At 38.9% G+C, this 21,470-nt stretch overlaps 1 protein-coding gene across 1 annotated transcript in view; it reads left to right on the forward strand.

Moving 5' to 3' along the window:
• The window catches only part of LOC132378068 (SRSF protein kinase 3-like), a 56,557-nt gene that overhangs the window by 20,637 nt on the left and 14,450 nt on the right, over positions 1 to 21,470 (forward strand). The window contains exons 3-9 of the mRNA XM_059944775.1: positions 3,526 to 3,673; positions 5,793 to 5,901; positions 10,610 to 10,697; positions 14,607 to 14,694; positions 15,961 to 16,067; positions 19,966 to 20,122; positions 20,855 to 20,955. Of these exons, the coding sequence (XP_059800758.1) occupies positions 3,619 to 3,673; positions 5,793 to 5,901; positions 10,610 to 10,697; positions 14,607 to 14,694; positions 15,961 to 16,067; positions 19,966 to 20,122; positions 20,855 to 20,955 (705 nt within the window). The 5' untranslated portion in view covers positions 3,526 to 3,618. The remainder of the gene's footprint in view (positions 1 to 3,525; positions 3,674 to 5,792; positions 5,902 to 10,609; positions 10,698 to 14,606; positions 14,695 to 15,960; positions 16,068 to 19,965; positions 20,123 to 20,854; positions 20,956 to 21,470) is intronic.

Consider the following 21,470-nt stretch of genomic DNA (forward strand, 5'->3'; position numbering starts at 1 on the left):
ATTTGCAGTTCAATCCCGGCATCCTCTGTAAGGAGTCTGTATGTCCTCCCTGTGGAATGCATGGAGTTTCTCCAGGCCCTCAGTCTTCCTCCCAAGTTGGTCATTGTAAATTATCCCATGATTAGGTTAGGGTTAATTTGTTCATTGCTGGGTTGTGCATCTTAAAGGGCCAGAAGGGCCTATTTTGCACTGTACCTCTAAATAAATTAAAAAAAAATCAGAATCAGACTTTAATCGCCAAGTACCTGTGCACATACAAGGAATTTACTTCCGGCAGATGTTGTCTCTCTGCTCATAACAATAATAATGATAAATATAAATGAAAATATAGATTACATACAAGTAGTGCAATCCAAGTAATAGTTAGCCGACAGTTAACCGGCAGTTAACTGTTCAGCAAAGTGACCGCAGTAGGGAAAAAACTTCTCCAGTGCCTATTAGTCTTAGTCTGGAGGGATCTGAAGCGCCTACCAGACGGAAGCAGTTCAAACAGTCCATGTGCAGGATGGAAGGAGTCCTTTATGATCCCCGCCCTCTTCTTCAACCTGGAAGAGTACAGGTCCACAATAGAGGGCAGGGAGGCTCCAATGATGCGCTCGGCAGTCCTCACTGTGCGCTGTAGTCTGGTTCTATCCTGCTTGGTGGCGGCTCCAAACCACACAGTAATGGACTCGATGTTTTTAATATTAGCCAATGACCATGCACTTCTGAGTAACACAAGCTACTTTGAACACCTCAGATCAGTTACCGGGGAAATAACTCGCCCATCTGTAGCTTACATCAGGGAGGAGTAATTATATAAAATGATTTCTGTTGCTACACCAACATATTAGAACCTGGTCCTCGATCGAAAGGATATTATGCACTGAGTCACAAGCTAAAATGATGATTGTTTTGTTATCTGTAAATCTTATGTTAAATTACCATAGATAAGTGAAACCTGATTTCTGGTTCATTTATGGCATAAATCAAAACCTTATTCCCTCCTCTAAAGTATAGAATGGCCCCTAATTTTCTATAAGATGACAAATGCACTCAGAGACTGAATCTAATTAAAGTTGCAAAAGGAAATAAATGGAAGTTTTGAATGAGTTCCAATTATTTACATTAAAATGACCACAATAACAATATGAACTATTAATACCATACCATATCATTAGTTTTAGCTGAAGTAATAGAACTTGAGCAGAACCCACTATTTATTATATTAATTGTGACAATATTTCAAAGATCCTAGCTTTATTTGATTTCCAGGTACTGAGGCTACTTTCTCAAAGATTCTGTTGAGTAACTCAGTTCATTAAAAGCTTTGCCATCACTTAAGAAAGGATGGTTGTCATAGAGACTGAATCCTGGTTTCTTTTCCTGTCTCTAAGATAGAAATTGTTTCTGTAGCAACAAATTGCTCCCGGGAAAATACAACGGGTACACTTAATGATAAAATGCACTGTTGTGACAGTGCAGTTATTATAAAATTCAACATATGTTAACTTTTTTTACTTCATACTTACTCAATAAAACTTTGTTCATTCTTCTGTAGCTGTGACCCCTAGAAAACAATTCCCTGATCATCAGTTGCTTGAAGAAGTGTCCAAGGGACAGATGTGTCTGTGCTTCTCCACCCATGTCTACTTTGTGCCTAATATCATCCGTCAGTAAGGGCAGGCGGTTGGACTGTTTTCTGCTGGTGATTAATCAAGTACATCCAGTTCCAGTTCCCATAGAAAATGGGAAAGAATAAACTTGTCAATTCACAGTTAAAATCAAATAAAGCTGAACTTGGAGTACTGTGAGCAATTTTGACCCCCAAATAAAGATGTACTGGCAATGGAGGAGGTCCATGAGAATGATTCCAGGATTGAATGGATTAATGTATGAGGAGTTTTTGATGGCTCTGGGTCTACACTTGCTGGACTTTAGAAGGATGAGGGGGGTAATCTCATTGAAACCTATTGAATGGGCGAGACAGAGGTCTAAATATGTTTGGTCTGAACAACAACTGAACCTCTTGACCATGTCTGCATTGTTTTATGCATTGAGTTGCTGCCACATGATTGGATATTTGTATTAACAAGCACCTGTAGTGTAAAATGAACATTTAATTTGTTGAATGACTTTGAAACCTTGAAAAAGCACAAAACAAGGTAGTCTGAGAATGGTTTGATGATGTGACTGAGTTGGGGGAGCTGAAGTGTGGGCTTAGTGAAGGAACTGAGGCTGGTGATGTTAGTTTTACATGACATCCTTCAGACAGGAATGCAATGACAGGATATCTGATCATCTTAGAGCTGATCATCTCAAGTTTTACCTCGACAGGATGGGTGGAGTGGTCAGGTTTGCTGTTTAGGAGAATAAGATGTTCTGGATGGTTGGCATTTCAATTCAGATGGTAGAACACTTTCAGGCAAGACAGCAGATTGCAGTGGAATACAGGGCCAAAAGTGATGCTTGAGATCATAAGACTGGAGAAAAGGAAACTGGTAGAGTTACAGAGCACTACAGCACGGAAACAGGTTATTCTGCCTGGTCCTATTGACCCACACCCGGACCATAGCACTGCATACCCACAGAAGACAGAGTAGTGGTCAAAAGGGCTTAGTCTAGCTGAAGGTGTGTTATTAGTGGTGTTCCGCAGGTATCTGCTGTCTGTGATGTAACTAAGTATTCTAGATGAAGCTGTTGATGATTGGTTTATTAAGTTTGCAGGCGATACGAAGATCGGTGATAGTGTAGATGACTGGCAAAAAAAAATCAGCAGGATATAGATCATTTCCAGATCTGAGCAGAGAAATGGCAGATGGAGTTTAACCCGGCAAAATGCCAAGAGTTGCACCTTGTCGAATGTAAAAAGACTGTTGAGGGCAAGACTAACAGATAGACACATGAATGTGAGGGAAGTGGAGGGATTTGGACACTGTGTAGTCAGGAGGGATTAGTTTAGTTAGCCATTTGATTACTAATTTGTTTGGCAAAACATTCTGGGCCAAAGGGTATGATCCAGTGCTGTTCCATTGTATGCTCAATGTTCGATGTATCTCTCCCATCCACGTACTTACTCAAATTTCTCTTGAATGTTGAAATTGAACCTGTATCGAACAATTCTGCTGGCAACTCTTTCCACACCCTCACACAGGTTCCCCTGAAGTATTTCATGCTTCACCCTTAACCTGTGACTTCTGGTTTTAGTCTCACTCTGCTGAAAATCAATGCTCAACATAATTCATGTCTCCAAGAACAACATAGAGATGTGAAATATCATACATACATAAATTCCTGATTATTATTATTATACTTTCTGCGTATTATATTCTTTTCTTGTGCAACAGTTTGGTGAATTAATCATCCATGATATAAATACTAAACTGTACATTAATCTCACAGATTTAACTCACACCCACAATATTGTAATATGAATATATTCTGTACAGCTAGAGATAAAGAACACCATTTCTGTCCTGCTATGGTTCCAGCAACCAATCATCTAGAATTCTGCACTGAGAAACCTGTGATCTAATTGCCTTGCAGAGTATGTTCCTGTTTGTGTGATTACTGAAGCATTCTAATTCCAATATAAACGACAAGAGGTTCCTGGCCAAGAGCACGAGTTGAGTCGTCAATATGTCAAGGCAGTTTGTTGAGGAGGGAGAGGAAGACCCAACGGAGTACTGCATTGGTGAGCCATGGGTTACAGTTAGGTAATAACCACATTTTCAAAGAGCACTTAAGTAAAGTAAACTTATTATCAAAGTACATATATGTTACTATATTCTACCTTGAGATTCATTTTCCTACAAGCATTTACAGGAAAAAGGAAATACAATAGAATTTTGTGAAAAACGAACAGACTGGCACCAATATGCAAAAGAAGACAAAATGTGCTGCAAATAAAAACAATACTGAAAACATGGATTCGGGGTAGTACTGAGTGATGTTATCCATGCTGGATCAGGAGCCTGATGGCTGTGGGGAAGTACCTGTCCTCAACCTGATGGTATGGGACTTGAGGCTCCTGTACCTCCTTCCCAATAGGAATAGCAAGAAGAAGGCATGCCCTGGATGCTGGGGGGGGGGGGGGGGTGGTCTTTCATGATGGATGCTGATTTCTTGTGGCAGCGCTCCATGGAAAAGGACTTGGGGGTGGATTTTACTCTTGGACCAGTTGCATGTTAAAAGAAAACTGAGCAAAACTGATAATATACCACATGACATTTTACAGTCGTCTTCTCTTTCCTGTGTGCGGGGCAAGCTGATTCCTATTATTGGCATTTGAAAGCCCTAGAATGGAAATCGGGAGACAATTTAATATGAGGTCATTTCAGAGATAGGAAGGGCAAACACACAGAGGGATCTGAAAACAAGGTGAGAGAACTTTACAACTAAGGAGTTGATGAAATGGGAGCCAATGCTGGTCAGTAAGCATGCAGGTGAGGGGTGAGAGTTCAGACAGGAGCAGCAGGCTTTGTAATCTTGATTTGCACTTCCATTAAAACCGAAGAGAAGCCAGGGAAGTTATCTTTAGGAATTGTTATTCTTTCACTCAATCATTTTTAAAATTGTAGGGCCAATTGCAGATTATACATTGCAACCTGCTGTGTTTTTCCAGCTTTCTCTGTTTTTATATCAGCTATTGTATAAGTAACTTCATTAATTTCTGTGAACTTTGTGAATATTTTTATAGTTGGATACTCCAAATCTAATGCTCAGCAATAAACTCCCAGTCTCGTTGAGCTGGCACGATTTGTTTAAAAGTGTGCAATGTGACTTCATGTTTCATTTTGCTTCAGTATATTTATTTGCCTGGAAAATATTGATAGTTGATTGCAATTTGATTTATTCCTGTAGGATACAAACTGCAGAGTTGATATTCAGTAAATGACAATTTGCCTGGCTAGTTTGTCACAAAATTTCATGCCTAGTATGTGATATACTAGACAACATTAAATAGAGAAAGCAACCTTTTAAAAAGTATAATTGGTATTGGGGCACTTGTAATCCACATTTGGATCGATCTCAATAACTTGCTGCTATTCACCTGACGTAAATTAGGGAACTGCCTTGTCAAGCACCTCCACTCCATTCACTAAAAGCAGAATTCCCCAGGGGCCAACTATTTTAATTCCTATTCCCATTCCCATTCTGATATGGTGGTCCATGCCGCGATGAGGGAGTTCTCAAGGTGCTGGAGCAACACCTTATAGTTCTGTCTGATTAACCTGATGACATGAATATTGATTTCTCCCAGTTTTTTTTAAAAAAAGTCCCTCCCCTCCCCTTCTATTCCCCACTCTGGCCCCCTACCTCTTCTTACCTGCCTATCACCTCCCCTGGGTCCTCTCCTACTTCCCTTTCTCCTATTATCTGCTCTGCTCTCCTATCAGGTTCCTTCTTCTCCAGCCCTTTACCTTTTCCACCAACATGGCTTCAACTATCTCTTGCTAACTTGTCCCCCCTTCCCCTCCTCCCACCTTTTTACTTTGATATGTTCCCACTTCCTTTCCAGTCCTGATAAAGCGTCTTGGTCCAAAACATCAACTGTTTATTCATTTCCATAGATGCTGCCTGATCCGCTAATTTCCTCCAGCAGTTTGCGTGTATTACTGTGATTCATGATTCAATGTTAATAACAGATGAAATAAAACTATTTCAATCATATCATGAAAGTTAATTTAGGGATGGATCCATGAATTCATGTTCATTCATATGTGAAGGAGAAATACTGTTTCTCTGCACAGGATGTTTTAATGATTTTCCTTTTATAAATGCTGATATGAGTGTAACAATCTTCTTTACAGGAGGTTACCATCCAGTGAAGTTAGGAGACATTTTTAATGGAAGATATCAAGTAATGAGAAAGTTGGGATGGGGTTTTTACTCCACAGTCTGGCTTTGTTTGGATCTGCTGTAAGTATCCAATTCCCTTTATATCAGCTGTAATATGGTAATCACAGCATCCCAAATTATTGAACCAAGATAGGTAGTTAAGGTGTACTGTACAAAATACCATGAAGGATAAAAGTAATAAAAGATATGACCAGATGATGTTAAACTTGGCCTTTGAAGCTCTAAGTTCAGGAGGAAGGGAAAACAGGGATATATCTTGACAATGACTAACAGTGTAATATTGTCTATCTAGTGCACATGGACATAACCGTTGTCTGTTCTTAGTTTGTGGACTGCTGATCAAAAAGATTCCTTTGAGCTGGATGGTTGCAACTTCTTGCGCATTGATGCAAAATCATGCTCTTTCATTTAAGAGATAAACCACTCTACTCACTGTCCAAATCTCAAGCTTTGACCAGCTCTGGTTTTATGGCACTTACAGTGGATTCTGGTTAATGGGGGCACAGTGGGACCAGTACATCTTGGCCCAATTAAGGGGCTGCCCCAATGTGTCGAAGTTTCATGGAAACAGTAAAAACAAAAAAAGAAAAACTGAGTAACAAGTTATTTATTTAAATGAAATACAGAACAAATTAAAAATCTAGTACTACAGTACTTTAGAACTGTGTGTTAGTTTCTAATGGTTTTTGATGGAGGAATTTGTCCAGTGTACGCAATGAACAAAATCAGCGCAGACACCAAGTACAGATGATAGGCTGTCTTCGTACAATGCTTTTGACAATTGCATCCCCCATTCTTCATTACATTCAAGATTATTGCTGGTACCTTCAGAATATTCATAGTTCCAAACTTATTGAAGTAGTGAAATCACCTCATTTTCACTCCCAGCCTTTTTTGGCATCTCCAAACCTGAATGTTTGAAACCGCAGTAAGCAAAATAGTTCCAAATTGTCTTGCTGCTTATTTCTCCCCAACTGTTAGTGAGAAAAATCACTGCTTTTTGAGCACAAGCACATGCAACTGGTGCTATTTAAATACTGTTCGCTCTAAGCACAGTGTAGTGTCTGATGGCCACACCAGTACACCTGACTGATGCCAGTTAGAACTTTTTCGGCAACTGTCTCCTGCCCCAAACATGGGGCACAGTGTCCCAAATAAAGGGAATCTCAGCAATTTTCTCAATTAGGTTTTGTTCTTTAAGAGCTGTCCCAAATAAACAGGTACCCCAATTAACCAGAATCAACTGTTGATTTTCTAGATATTTGTAATGCCAGGAGGGTGATATAGTAAAACACTAAAACTCCAAAAGCAGGTTTAAAAAAAACCTGGGAATTATGCAGTGACTGATTCACTCCCCAACATGGCAGAATCTTCCCACAAGTCACAAGGCTGTTCACTCAACCCTGAAACATCTGGATAGCAAAGATGCTCTTTATCATCTACCGTTCTGCATTCACTGCTATCATCCCCTCAAGACTATTCATTTTGCTGAAAGACCTTGACTTCAATACCTCCTTATGCAACTGGATCCTCAGTTCCCTCACTTGCAGACCCCAGTCAGTTTGGATTGGCAACAACATCTTCTCCACTCTGTCCATTGGCACAGGTGCATCATAAGGCTGTGTGCTCAGTCCTCTGCTCTACTCACTTTACATTCATGACTGTGTGGCTAAGCACAGCTCCAGTGCCATATTCAAGTTTGCTGATTACACCACTATTGTAGGATAAACTAAAGGTGCTGATGAATCAGCACGTAGGAGGGAAATTTGGCTGAGTGGTGTCACAGCATCAACCTCATTCAATGTCAGCAGCATCAAGAAGCTAACTACTGACTTCAGGAGGAGGAAACCAGAGGTCCATGAACCAGTCGTCATCGGGGGATCAGAGGTGGAAAGGGCCAGCAACCTTGGTGTTATCCCTTCAGAGGATCTGTCCTGGGCCCAGTACATAACTTCACTTGCTCCACCACAGAAATGTTATCACAACCTATGGACTCACTTTCAAGGACTCTACATCTCATTTCCTCAGTATTTATTGCTTGCTTGCTTTTCTTTCTATCTTTTTCTGTCTTCTAATCATTCTTTCCACAGTTTGTTCTCTTTTGCACACTAGTAGTATGGCCACTTGGTGTGGTCTTTCATTGGTTCTATTATGGTTGTTGGATTTATTGAGTATGCCTGCAATATAAATGAATGTCAAAGTTGTATATAGTGACATATATGTACTTTGATAATAAATTTACTTTGAACTTTCAACAAGTCAGATAGAAAGCAAAGGGTAGCAGTGAATGGGTGTTTCTCAGACTGGCTGGAGGTGACTAGTGGGGTACCATAGGGTTCTGTATTGGGACCACAGCTCTTTACGATTTATGTCAATGATTTAGATGAGGGCATTGAAAACTATATCAGCAAGTTTGCTGACGATACTAAACTGGGTGGCAGTGTGACATGCGAAGAGGACGTTAGGAGAATACAGGGAGACTTGGATAGGCTGAGTGAGTGGGCAGATACTTGGCAGATGTCATTCAATGTGAATAAATGTGAAGTTATCCACTTTGGAAGCTGGAACAAGAGGGCAGAGTATTGTCTGAACGGTGTCGAGTTAGGTAAGGGAGAAATGCAAAGAGACCTAGGAGTCCTAGTTCACCAGTCAATGAAGGTGAATGAGCAAGTGCAACAGGCAGTGAAGAGGGCAAATGGAATGTTGGCCTTTGTTACAAGGGGAATTGAATACAAGAGCAAGGATGTTCTTTTGCATTTGTACAGGGCCCTGGTGAGACCACACCTGGAATATTGTGTACAGTTTTGGTCTCCAGGTTTAAGGAAGGACATTCTGGCAATTGAGGAAGTGCAGCGTAGATTCACTAGGTTGATTCCTGGGATGGCAGGGCTGTCTTGCGCAGAGAGATTGGAGAGATTGGGCTTGTACACGCTGGAATTGAGGAGATTGAGAGGGGATCTGATTGAAACGTTTAAGATAATTAAAGGATTTGATAGGATTGAGGCAGGAAATATGTTCCAGATGATGGGAGAGTCCAGTACCTGAGGGCATGGATTGAGAATAAGAGGTCAGTTATTTAAAACAGAGTTGAGGAAGAGCTTCTTCTCCCAGAGAGTTGTGGAGGTGTGGAATGCACTACCTCAGAAGACGGTGGAGGCCAATTCTCTGGATGCTTTCAAGAAGGAGCTAGATAGATATCTGATGGATAGGGGAATCAAGGGATATGGGGACAAGGCAGGGACTGGGTATTGATAGTGAATGATCAGCCATGATCTCAGAATGGCGGTGCAGACTCGAGGGGCCGAATGGTCTACTTCTGCACCTATTGTCTATTGTCAGGTGTGTGAAAGAATCCTTCCCGCTTGCCTGGGTGAATACAGCTCCAGTACACACAGAAAGTTCAACCCTCCTGGTTGGCACCATGCCCACGCCCCTCTGTGCCACAGATGCATTCTGGCTCGAGTGTGTACCACCTACCTTACATATTCACTCATACTACTCCTACAATACTTCCAAGCCTCATGTATTTTAATGCCTAAAAGGACAATAGCAGCAGGCACATCAGAACAGCAACACCCTCGGCTTCTCCACCAAGTCACCTAATCCCCATTACTTCATCCTCACTGTATCTAAACCCTGGAATTTTTCACAAAACAGCACCACCACCTCATTGTGAATTAGAGAAGAATTAATGGTGCGATCAGCCTCCTATTAATACAGACATAGCAATGGTAGAATAAAGTTAGGTTTTCCCTTTGGAAAGCCTAGGATTAACACATAAGACTATTAAACCCACAAGGCATAGGAGCAGAATTAGGCCATTTGGCCCAGTGAGTCTGCACCACCATTTCATCGTGGTTGGTTAATTGTCCCTCAACCCCATTCTTCTAATTTCTCCCTGTAACCTTTGACCTCCTTAACAACCAAGAACCTATCAACCTGCACTTTAAATATACCCAAAGACTTGGCCTCCATAGCATCTGTGGCAATGAATTCCACAGATTCACCACCTTCTGGCTAAAGAAATTCCTCCTCATCTCAGTTCTAAAGTGCTGTCATGCAGCAGGAATATTTCTTGTTGATTATTAACATATGCACAAATATTGTATTTATTTCATTTTGTGATGCAGCACGGAATAGGCCCTTTCAGCCCTTCAAGGTGCACAGCCCATCAACTCTGACAACCCTGACTTAAACCTAACCTAATCACGGTACAATGTACACTGACCAATTAACCTTCTTGGGGCAAACACGAGGAAATCTGCAGATGCTGGAAATTCAAACACACTCAATACTGGTGGAACACAGCAGGTCAGGCAGCATCCATAAGGAGAAGCACTGTCGATGTTTTGGGTCGAGACCCTTCATCAGGAGGGGCCGAAACGTCGACAGTGCTTCTCCCTATAGATGCTGCCTGGCCTGTTGTGTTCCACCAGCATTTTGTGTGTGTTGTTTTAACCTTCTCGGTATGACTTTGGAGAGTGGGAGGAAACCGGAGGGCTTGGGGAAAACCACCACATTCCACAGGAGGATAAGCAGACATTCCTTACAAAGGACATTGAAATTGAACTCTGACGCCTATGCTGTAATAGCTTCGTGCCAACTGCCACACTAGTGAGGCATCGAGATTGATCAGTTTATGTTACATTTAGAATGAACTGTCATTGTATGAAGAATTGCCTAAACCTTTGACAAATACTTTTGATTGTATTTTACTTACACTAAAGGTGCAAAATGAATGAGAGTTGTTCTGTATTACATCTAACAGAAAAAATAAATGTGTGGCAGTGAAGGTGGCGAAGAGTGGAAGTGGGTTTACAGAGGCTGCCCAGGATGAGATCAAGATTCTCAGATGTGTGAGTAACCACTGAAACATGCAAAATAAATATCAAGACAGTCGTGTCCCACTCCAAAGGAAAAATCTGAATCTCTGCTTCCAGAGTAGTGACTTTCAGAGGTGCCACTATCTAGAGCATCATCATTTCTCCAGGAAGCGAGACAAGATCCCAAAAGGATTATTTGACTTGGTATCCTGGCCTAATAGATTGTCTTATTGCTATCTTCTGCAGGATTTAGCTGTTGCCACATTTTTTTTAAAAGTTTTACAGCATGGAATAGGCCATCCTGGCCCTTCAAGCCATGCCACCCATCAACCCTCGACAAGCCCTGATTTAACCCTAAATAACTTAATCAAGGGACAATTTATAATGACCAATTAACCTACTAACTGGTACATCTTTGGACTGTGGGAGGAAATCACAGTACACAGAAAAACTCATGGATTCAATGGAGAGGACATACAAGGTCCTTGCAGAAGACAGTGGGATTGAACTCTGAACTCTGACACCCCAAGCTGCATTGGCGACCCACTGACTACTATGCTAATGTGGTGAACATGCAACCCCTAATATCTCAACACATAGAAATATAAATTAGATAGCAGAAAATTATATTTGATTTCAACAATGAACTATCTGCTGGAGGAATTCAGCAAGTCAAACAGCATTTTGACCTGTTGGCACAGCAGTACAATAGTGTAGCAGTTAGCACAATAATGTACAACAGCAGTGTTCACTGATCTGGGTTCAATTCGCACTGCTCTCTGTAATCTTCTCTCTCTGACAGTGTGGGTTTCCCCCAGGTGCTCTGATTTCCTCCCACATTCCAGAGACTTTCAAGTAAGGGTTTGTGAGTTGTGGGCATACTCTGGTGGAACCGGAAGCTTACTAGCAATTGTGGACTGCCCCAGCTTAATCGTCAGAACGTGTTGGTCATTGAAACAGGCAACACATTTCACTGCATGTTTCAATGTACATGTGTCAAATAAAGCTAATCTTTCATCTTTAGTCTGTGTGTGTGTGTAATTGTCAATGTTTTGGGTTGAAACCCTGCAGCAAAGATATTTAGTTCAGTCTACAAATAAATTGAATACAGCACTGAAGTGAAAAAACTAATTTTTGTAGCCATTTCTTACATGCTTGTGCTTGGAATATATTTGAGCACCTCGGTAGCAAAGTGGTTAGCACCACGCTTTTACAGTGTGGGACGTCGGAGTTCAGAGTTCATCTGTAAGGAGTCTCTGTATGTCCTCCCTGGGGAATGATTCAGAATCCTGTTTAATATCACCAGGATACACTGTGAAATTTGTTAACTTAGTGGCAAGAGTACAATGCAATACATGATATAGAAAAAATAAATAAATCAATTACAATAAGGGTGTGTGTGTGTGTGTATATATATATATATATATATATATTTTTTTTTTTTAAATAGTTAAGTTAAAAATAGTGCAAAAGCAGAATTTTTTTTTAAAGTGAAATTGTGTTCATTTAGGAATCGGATTGCAGGGGGGGAGAAAGTTGCTTCTGAATCACTGAGTGTGTGCCTTCAGGTTTCTGTACTTCCTTCCTAATTGTAACAATGAGAAGTGGGCATGTCCAGGGTGATGGGAGGGGGGTCCTTAATAATGGATGCCACCTTTCTAAGGCACCACTCCTTGAAGATATCTTGGATATTATGGAGGCTAGTATGCATGTTGGAGATGACTAATATTACAACTTTCTGCAGCTTCTTTCGGTCCTGTGCAGTAGCCCCTCCATACCAGACAGTGATGCAGCCTGTCAGAATGCTCTCCATGGTACATCTGTAGAAGTTTTTAAGTGTTTCAGGTGACAAACCAAAAGTGTGGGTTTTCTCCAAATGCTCCAGTTTCCAGTCCAAAATGTAACCATTAGTAGGTGAATTGGTCACTGTAAAATTATTCTGTGATTATGGGATCGCTGGGTGGCGTGGCTAAAAGGCTGGAAGGGCCTCTTCCAAGCTGCCTCTCAATAAATAAAAATAAATATTATTCTCTGCATGTGATTTAAGGATGTCCTGAAGTCATGAAAGGAAGTTTCAAATGTAAGATCGTCCCCTTTTTTAACTTAAAGCACCTGGCAGTTGAATACCCCATTTTAGCTTGCTGGATGGGACATCTTCATTTGTTACCCAAGTAGGGTTGAGTTGGTGTACACAGGAGAGAAACAGAGAGGCCTCACACTGACTTGTAGAGAATTGAAGTTTCCACAGAAAATCAGAAACAACATCTCTTACTAAACCTATAAAAATATAATACTAAAATTTCAATTCTTAGCAACCTTTGGAACCACCTTTAAACTGTTGATTAGAGCACTCAATGCCTAATGCAGTTGATGTTAATATTTCTACAATATTAAAGAAATACCATTATGTCTTGGAATTTAACCATATAACAATTACAGCACGGAAACAGGCCATCTCGGCCCTTCTAGTCCGTGCTGAATGCTTACTCTCACCTAGTCCCACTGACCCACACTCAGCCCCTAACCGTCCATTCCTTTCCTGTCCATATACCTATCCAATTTTACTTTAAATGACAATACCTAACCTGCCTCTACCACTTCTACTGGAAGCTCATTCCACACAGCTACCACTCTCTGAGTAAAGAAATTACCCCTCATGTTACCCTTAAACTTTTGCCCCCCCTAACTCTCAACTCATGTCCTCTTGTTTGAATCTCCCCTACTCTCAATGGAAAAAGCCTATCCACGTCAGCTCTATCTATCCCCCTCATAATGTTAAATATCTCTGTCAAGTCCCCCCTCAGCCTTCTACGCTCCAAAGAATAAAGTCCTAACTTGTTCAATCTTTCCCTGTAACTTAGGTGCTGAAACCCATGTAACATTCTAGTAAATCTTCTCTGTACTCTCTATTTTGTTGACATCTTTCCTATAATTCAGTGACCAGAACTGTACACAATACTCTAAATTCGGCCTTACCAATGCCTTGTACAATTTTAACGTTACATCCCAACTCCTATACTCAATGCTCTGATTTATAAAGGCCAGCATACCAAAAGCTTTCTTCACCACCCTATCCACATGAGATTCCACCTTCAAGGAACTATGCACCATTATTCCTAGATCGCTCTGTTCTTCTGCATTCTTCAATGCCCTATCATTTACCATGTATGTCCTATTTGGATTATTCCTACCAAAAAGTAGCACCTCACACTTATCAGCATTAAACTCCATCTGCCATCTTTCAGCCCACTCTTCTAACTGGCCTAAATCTCTCTGCAAGCTTTGAAAACCTACTTCATTATCCACAATGCCACCTACCTTAGTATCATCTGCATACTTACTAATCCAATTTACCACCCCGTCATCCAGATCATTAATGTATATGACAAACAACATTGGAATTTCTCATCAAAATGGCTCACGCTCATTATCAAATGCAGATAATTTATTACATTATTTCCTAAAGGATGCCTTTACACTTTTCCTCCATACATTACTATCAAGAAAGCTCATGAGATTGACCAAAGTTTTTCCAATAGTTTCCCGATGTGGCAGGCTTGAATCCCAGGCAGTAAAGTAACTGTTAGAAATGAGTGATTATCAGCAAAAGATTTTTAATCCATCACCTTCTCCACAGCTCTGATATACTGGCTTTAGTTGTAACCTTGAGTGCTTGTCCAAGTGGAGTTTGCATGCTTTCCTCTGACCATGAGGATTCTTCCCACATTCCCACAACGTTGTCTATGTTGGTAGGTTAATTGGTCACTGTAGAGTGGGTAATTGGTAGAACGTTGAGGAAATTGATGGGGATGTGAGAAGATTAAAACGGAATTAGTGTAAAATGAATTAGAGTGAATGGGTGAACTGATTTGGTGGACCTGGGAGCCTGTTTCCATGCTGCAAGAGCACATGTTTATCCTCTAAAAATATTCATTTTCTCAGGTGAGATGGAAATACTCAAAGGACCCAGATAAGGAACGAATTGTCCAACTATTAGATGAATTTATAATCATTGGTCTGAATGGTGTCCGTATCCTTTAATTCAACATCATTACTGACTTGTTTATGGAAAGAGTACTGGAAGATGTACTTAATGAGTGTATATTTGATGACAGCAGCAAAATGTTTTCTGCCTGAATAGGGAGTGTGTAAGAGATTCAGACAGCGACCTCCTCGTCTCAGTTACCACAAGTACTGTACAGATATGTCATTACAGGGAGGGAAATATGAGGATAGAGTAATCCAGGCAGCTCTTGTGACCTTCTCTGCAAACCTTTATTAAATGGCATGACCTGGAAACAGTCATCTGCTTATCTCTAATTGCACATAACACACGATACCTAGATTTATACAAATAATGTCTGTAGACTATTTTGAATGTGTTTACCTTAATAAGTGATTTGTGAATAATGTATTTTAAGAACGGAGAGCTGTATAAATGAGCCCAGTGTCAAGGGCATTTGACTATGTTGAATTTTTTGTGTGGTTTTCATGAATGGTGGTTTTAGAAACTACGGATATTCATTCATTGTTTAACTAGAGGTTTCAGGCCATATCTATAGATTATCATGTAACTGACATCTTCAAATGTGATCCCTCAAAAAGACAGCATTCATCATTACAGACCCCTATCACCCCAGACGTACTCTTGTTGTATTATATATATATTATACTGTAACTTAGCTTTTTTAATGTATTGCTGATGCAAAATACCAAAGTTCATGACATGTCATGGTATTAATTCTGATTCTAATAATTTTTAGTTAAATAATATTAAGTAGTCTCAGACATTAAACTCTGAAGGGAAGGAAACTAAAGTTTTTAATTTTAGCCTCATGCCAGTTAATAAAATTCTGAAATGGATTTTTGCTATACAATGTGACTGAATAAATTGTCTACAAGAAGCTGGTGTGGATTTGATGGGCTGGATGCTTTCCTTGCGATTCTACCTTGAATCTCTTGAATATTGCGAATTTGTGGATTGCATCCTGTAGGTGACAGTGAAACTATGCTGTCTGTTCAGATAATGTAAAAATAATTCAGAGATGAGGATCTTCTGTCTTTGTTCTTAACATTGCTAGCAAATATTGAGTTATTTTTCTCTTTATCACATTGTCCAAAATATCTTCTGAGTCTGACTTCATAGTGGCAATCCACAGTGATTGTACTTAAACTAATCTGAGATGTTTCTAAGTGATGTGATAAAACTCAATATGAATGAATTTTCTATATTCATAACGTCACTCATTATTGATCAGGTCTAGACTTTCTGTAACCACCTTAACTCCAGTACCAGATGTGTGTTTAGTTACTGAACTACTAGGTAATCATCTTTATCATTGGATTATTAAATCCAATTGGCAGGGGCTACCCATGCCTTGTGTCAAGAAAATCATTCGACAGGTAAGATGAAACGAATACGAACATATTCTGTGCCTTTTTTTTTAATAAGAAATGTTTACTGTTTGCTGATCAAGAGGTCTCTGAAATTCGCTTGACGTTTGTCCTGAATCTTGACTAACATTTCCAATGTAAGTTGTCTTCCGACTAATGGGATTCAGAATTCTGTAGAGAAGCAGCTCCTCCTGGTGCCACAGGAATGGTCTTTGTTAAATCTGCCTGCCCTGGGGTTTAGGTCACACCAATCACAGAATGTTCCTGCCCAGCTGCTGATCCATTCAAGTCAGGCGAAACATTATTGTGCTGTAGAGGGTGAAGAGGATTCACCAGGAGATGAGGGGGTTAACCTATGAAGAAAGATTAAGTTGCCTGGGACTCAATGAAATTCAGAAGAATGACAGGGGATTTTATCGAAACATCTAAATTAAGAAAGGGATAAATAAGATGGAGGCTGGGGAGTTGTTTCCACTGGCAAGTAAGACTAGAACTAGAGGACAGAGCCTCAAGATTCAGGGGAATAGATTTAGGATGAAGCTTTTCCTAAAGCGTAATGAATCTGTAGAATTCTCTTCCCAGGGAAGCGGTGGCTACTTCATTAAATATACTTAAGGCACAGTTAGACAGATTTCTGCACAGCCGGGGAATGAAGTTATGGGGAAAAAGCACGTAGGCAGAGCTGAGTCCACAGCAGATCAGCCATGATCTTATTGAACGGTGGAGCAGGCTCAACGGGCCAGATGGCTGACTCCTGCTCCTGGTTCTTAAGTTCTCATATTATTGAATCCTTCAGTGTCCAATAAAATCAATAAATACTGGAAAAATAAGCATTAGTTTCCATGTAAGGTTTGCAATTATCTACAACTCTGAATGGTATGTATATTCTCTTTCACTCTTACGTGCCAGAACTTTTAGCCTCAGGCAGGCTCTCCATCCTCCTCTTACTCAGTCTCATTCACTTCTAATTTTTCTACCGTTCCAATAAATATCAAATAATCTTATTCAGTTCTATGGATAGAAAACAGATCTGACAGAGGATCTCTGCAGTAAAATATAAGAAATGTAATTTTGAAAAAAATTATATGACTTTGCTCTTTGGACGGAGTGCCTCACCACTGATAATATAGTGGATAATGCAGTTAATTGGGTCATTGGTTAATCAAGGCAGCTGCTTATTTCAGATGACTCTTAAAGAACAAAAAAAAAATTGAGAAAATAATTGAGGTTTTCTTCATTTATTTGGGGCACTATGTCGTTTGTTTGAGACGGGAGACTGTTGCTGAACAGTTTCTAACTAGCGTCAGATGTTCATACTTCTATGGCCAGCTGACACCACACCATACTCAGAGCAAACTGTTTCTAAATAGTGTTAGCTGAATGTGCTTGCGTTCAAAAAGCAGTGATTTTTGTCACTGATAGTTGGTGATAAATAAGCAGTATGACAATTTGGAACTGCTTTGCTCACTGCAGTTTCAAGCATTCAGACTCAGATGCCAGAAACTGCTGGGAGAGAAAATAAAAAGATTTTGTTACTTCAATAAGTTGAGCACTAATCTGTTTTTGGTACCAATTATATAAAAGTTGATTATCCATTGTAAAAGGAATAAGTCTATTTTGAATCAGAGGTCTTCTTGCTAATAAAGATTTCTTTATTTCATCATCAACATTTATCTTATTCCATAAATCAATCAAATGTTTTAATATAGGAGATTCTTTCTTTTTCCGTATCCATTTTGATTCCCATTTATATATAAAATCTTCCGCTGTATTTTCTCCTATCTTATCTAATTCTATTCTAATCCATGCCAGTTTTTCGTTGTCAAAAAAGATGCAATAAATCTAAGTTGATTTGCATTATAATAATTCTTAAAATTTTGAAGTTGTAACCCTCCTAAGTCAAATTTCCATGTCAATTTTTCCAACGATATTCTTGACATCTTACCTTTCCAAAGAAACTTCCTCACACATTTATTTAACTCTTGAAAAAACTTCTGCGGCAATTGTATTGGTGGTGTTTGAAATAGATACTGTAATCTAGGAAATGTATTCATTTTAACAGCATTATCGGCCATCTAAATTGAGTTGCTAATCAACATTGACTATAGTCTCCTTTAGTTAAGGGGTAAAATTTCACTTTTATCTCAGTTTATTTTATACCCTGATACTTTCCCATATTCTTCCAGTCTAGAAGGTAATTTACACAACAAATGTAATGGGTTTGTTAAATAGATCAAAACATCATCTGCAAATAAATTAATCTTATATTCTTCCCGATTAACTCTAAAACCCTTAATTCTGAATCAGTTCTAATTAATTCAGCTAATGGTTCTATTGCCAATACAAATAAAGCAGGTGATAATGGACACCCTTGTCTAGTTGACCTTTTTAACTGGAATGGTGTTGAAATTTGGAGACTGTTATGAAGGAGGTATATTGATGTCATTTGAACAATTAAAGAATAAATATAAAATATCAAATAACACTTTTTTGTTATTTTCAATTAAGGGCTTACTTAAGAGATAAACTAGGTCAAACAATGTTATTGCTGATACCTAATGAAATTGAAACTTTAATTCAGAAAGGAAAAATTTAAAAAATTACTTGTGTATAATCTGATTCAAAAACAGACACCTAAACAAGGAATTAATAAGTCAAGACAAAAATGGGAAATGGATATTGATTAAACAAATTGGTCAATACTGTCTTGACAGTATGACAAATACAATAAATGTTCGACTCAGATTAGTACAATATAATTTTTTACATCAATTATGTTACACCGCAAAAAGTAAATAGATTGAATCTAAACTTATCTGATCAATGTTTTCGATGTAATCAAGAAATTGGTACTTTCTTACATTCTACTTGGTCTTGGTTCAAAAGTCAACCTTTTTGGATAAATTTAAGAGTTTTACTGGAACAAATTATTGGAACACAACTTCCACACAACCCAATATTATTTTTATTAGGTGACATTGTAGGGATAAAACCAAAACTTAAATTGAATAAATATCAGAAAGTATTTATAAAAATTGCATTGGCAGTAGCCAAAAAGGCTATTGCAGTTATTTGGAAATCAGATTCATATTTAAGTATGGATCGTTGGAATAATGAAATCTTTAGCTGTATTCCACTTGAAAAAATTACTTATAATTTAAGGAATAAATATGATACATTTTTGAGTACTTGGCACCCTTATTTGCAAAAGATAGGATTGTATATATAGGTGCTCTGATGATAAGGATGTTGGTCCTCCGGGGAAAGAAACAAATACATACATTAAATTTATTTTGAATCCCATGGAGCATGTGAAGACCTTCTGATATTCAGGCAGTCTTTCTTTCTTCTGTTTTTTTTAGGTAGGGGTATGTTATGGGGGGAAGGGTTAAGGAGAGGCAGAGGGTAGATATTATTCTATTACTCTATGTAATCAAATTTGAAAATTGATTAAAAAAATAAAAATAACAAGTTAAGCACTATAAAGAATTTGAAGTTCTCAACAATTATCATGAATGTTACAATGAAAATGAAGATTTGGAGGATGTAATCATCGAAATTATTGTATGAAGGCAGTCCATTATCTACATTAGATGTCTGCACTGATTTTGTTCATTTGCAGTCAATCATACTATACACTGAAATGAATACCTCCACCAATAACAATTAGGAACTAATGCACAGTTTTATAATACTGTGGTAGTATTAGCACTGTTCTAATTTGTTTTTCTATTTCATTTAAATACATTATTTGTTACTCAGGCTGCCCCTTGTTACTTAGCAAAATGTATTGCTCCTGTTGTATCCCAATTAACTTGAATCCACTGTAGTTTGTTTGGTTGATCGTTCAGTTTTTGTTCCGGAAGCAGTTTAAATGTTCTGACTGCTTTCTGTCCTCATATGATAGGTTCTACAAGGGTTGAACTATCTGCATACCAAGTGCAAGATTCTGCACACGGATATCAAACCAGATAACATTCTTCTCTGTCTCAACCAACAATATCTCAATCAAATAGCTGTTTCTGTGCAACCGGGAACTGGAAAAGATGCACAGAGTCTAACAGGTAGTTATTGGCAGGAAGTTTACAATATAACACACACAAAATGCTGGAGGAACTCACAGGTAAAGTAGCATCTGTGGAGAGGAATAAACATTTGATGTTTCAGGCTAAGACTTGTCCATAAACATCAACTAAGCTGTCTGACCTGCCGAGTTCTTTTAGCATTTTGTGTGAATGACTCTGGATTTTCATTGTCTGTAGGATCTCTTGTGTTTACGTTCACATTATTTTAATATTCCAAAGATGAGCCTGAACCAGGACACCAAAAACACAATGTTTCCTCCTAATCCATTGTTCAAGGATGCTATCCCTACCTTGACCAAGAAGACCTAAAGATTAGTCATTATCCCCTTGCTGTTATAAGAGCTTGCTATTTATATTTCCCCACTGCACTTCCTGGATTAAATCAAGTACATTTTGGTGTATTCTGATGGCTGTAAGGTGATTTTGGGTGTCCTGGGATCAGATTAGTCTGTCTTCCTTTCTTACATTCCCTCCATCCTTCCTTTACGGAATCTGGTATTCCATAAATAAGGAATTCTGAGTTGTCTTCCTTCATTTGCATATTTTATACTGAAGCAGTGGTCAAAATTCCATCATCAATATGCTACTGTTATCAAAACTCTTCTCAGAGTCCAAGGACTCTGGTACTTGGATACTGGTAAGAAATTTGTTAAATATGACCAGAGATTTGTTGGTTATCTCCTTTGATCTGATTTTTCTTGTCATTTTCAGGAGAAATTAACACAGAACATTCACTTCCGAACCCTTTGGATCCTAAATATGCTGAAGAAATAAGTGTAAAGATTGTGGACCTGGGAAGCGGTTGCTGGACAGTAAGTTCCATGCAGTCATGGAAGGACAGGAATTAATATTGTTGAGATGATCTTTGTGTATATTGCTTGAATATCAGTTTACATAATTGGAGTATATAAGTCTCAGCCAAGAACCTCCTCTTCGAGTTTGGTCGAAAACATTGTCCCTATCCCTCATATTTCTAGCTCTTTGAAGCATCATCCCTTATTCTTAGTTTAAATGATGTTCTCTTTTCTCTTGATGATAGTGTGAAGTGTGTACCATTATAATGTGGCTGAAAATCATTCTGTGTCTTAATTCCCATTACTGGGGTCAATGTGAAGTGATTCTGGAAGAAATTGTGGCTTCAATATAAAATACCCATGCAATCACATTTGAATAGACCCACACATCTGTGATAACAAAGTACAATCAGATTTCAGTTATCTATAACACTGCAAGTGAAGTACAGCTCATCACATTGCATGTGCCAAAGTCACAACATTTGTAATACAGCAATGAAACAAAGCGAAAAAAGATGTTCACAAAAAAAACC

This window comes from Hypanus sabinus, chromosome 19, assembly GCF_030144855.1.
Source record: "Hypanus sabinus isolate sHypSab1 chromosome 19, sHypSab1.hap1, whole genome shotgun sequence".
Lineage (NCBI taxonomy): Eukaryota > Metazoa > Chordata > Chondrichthyes > Myliobatiformes > Dasyatidae > Hypanus > Hypanus sabinus.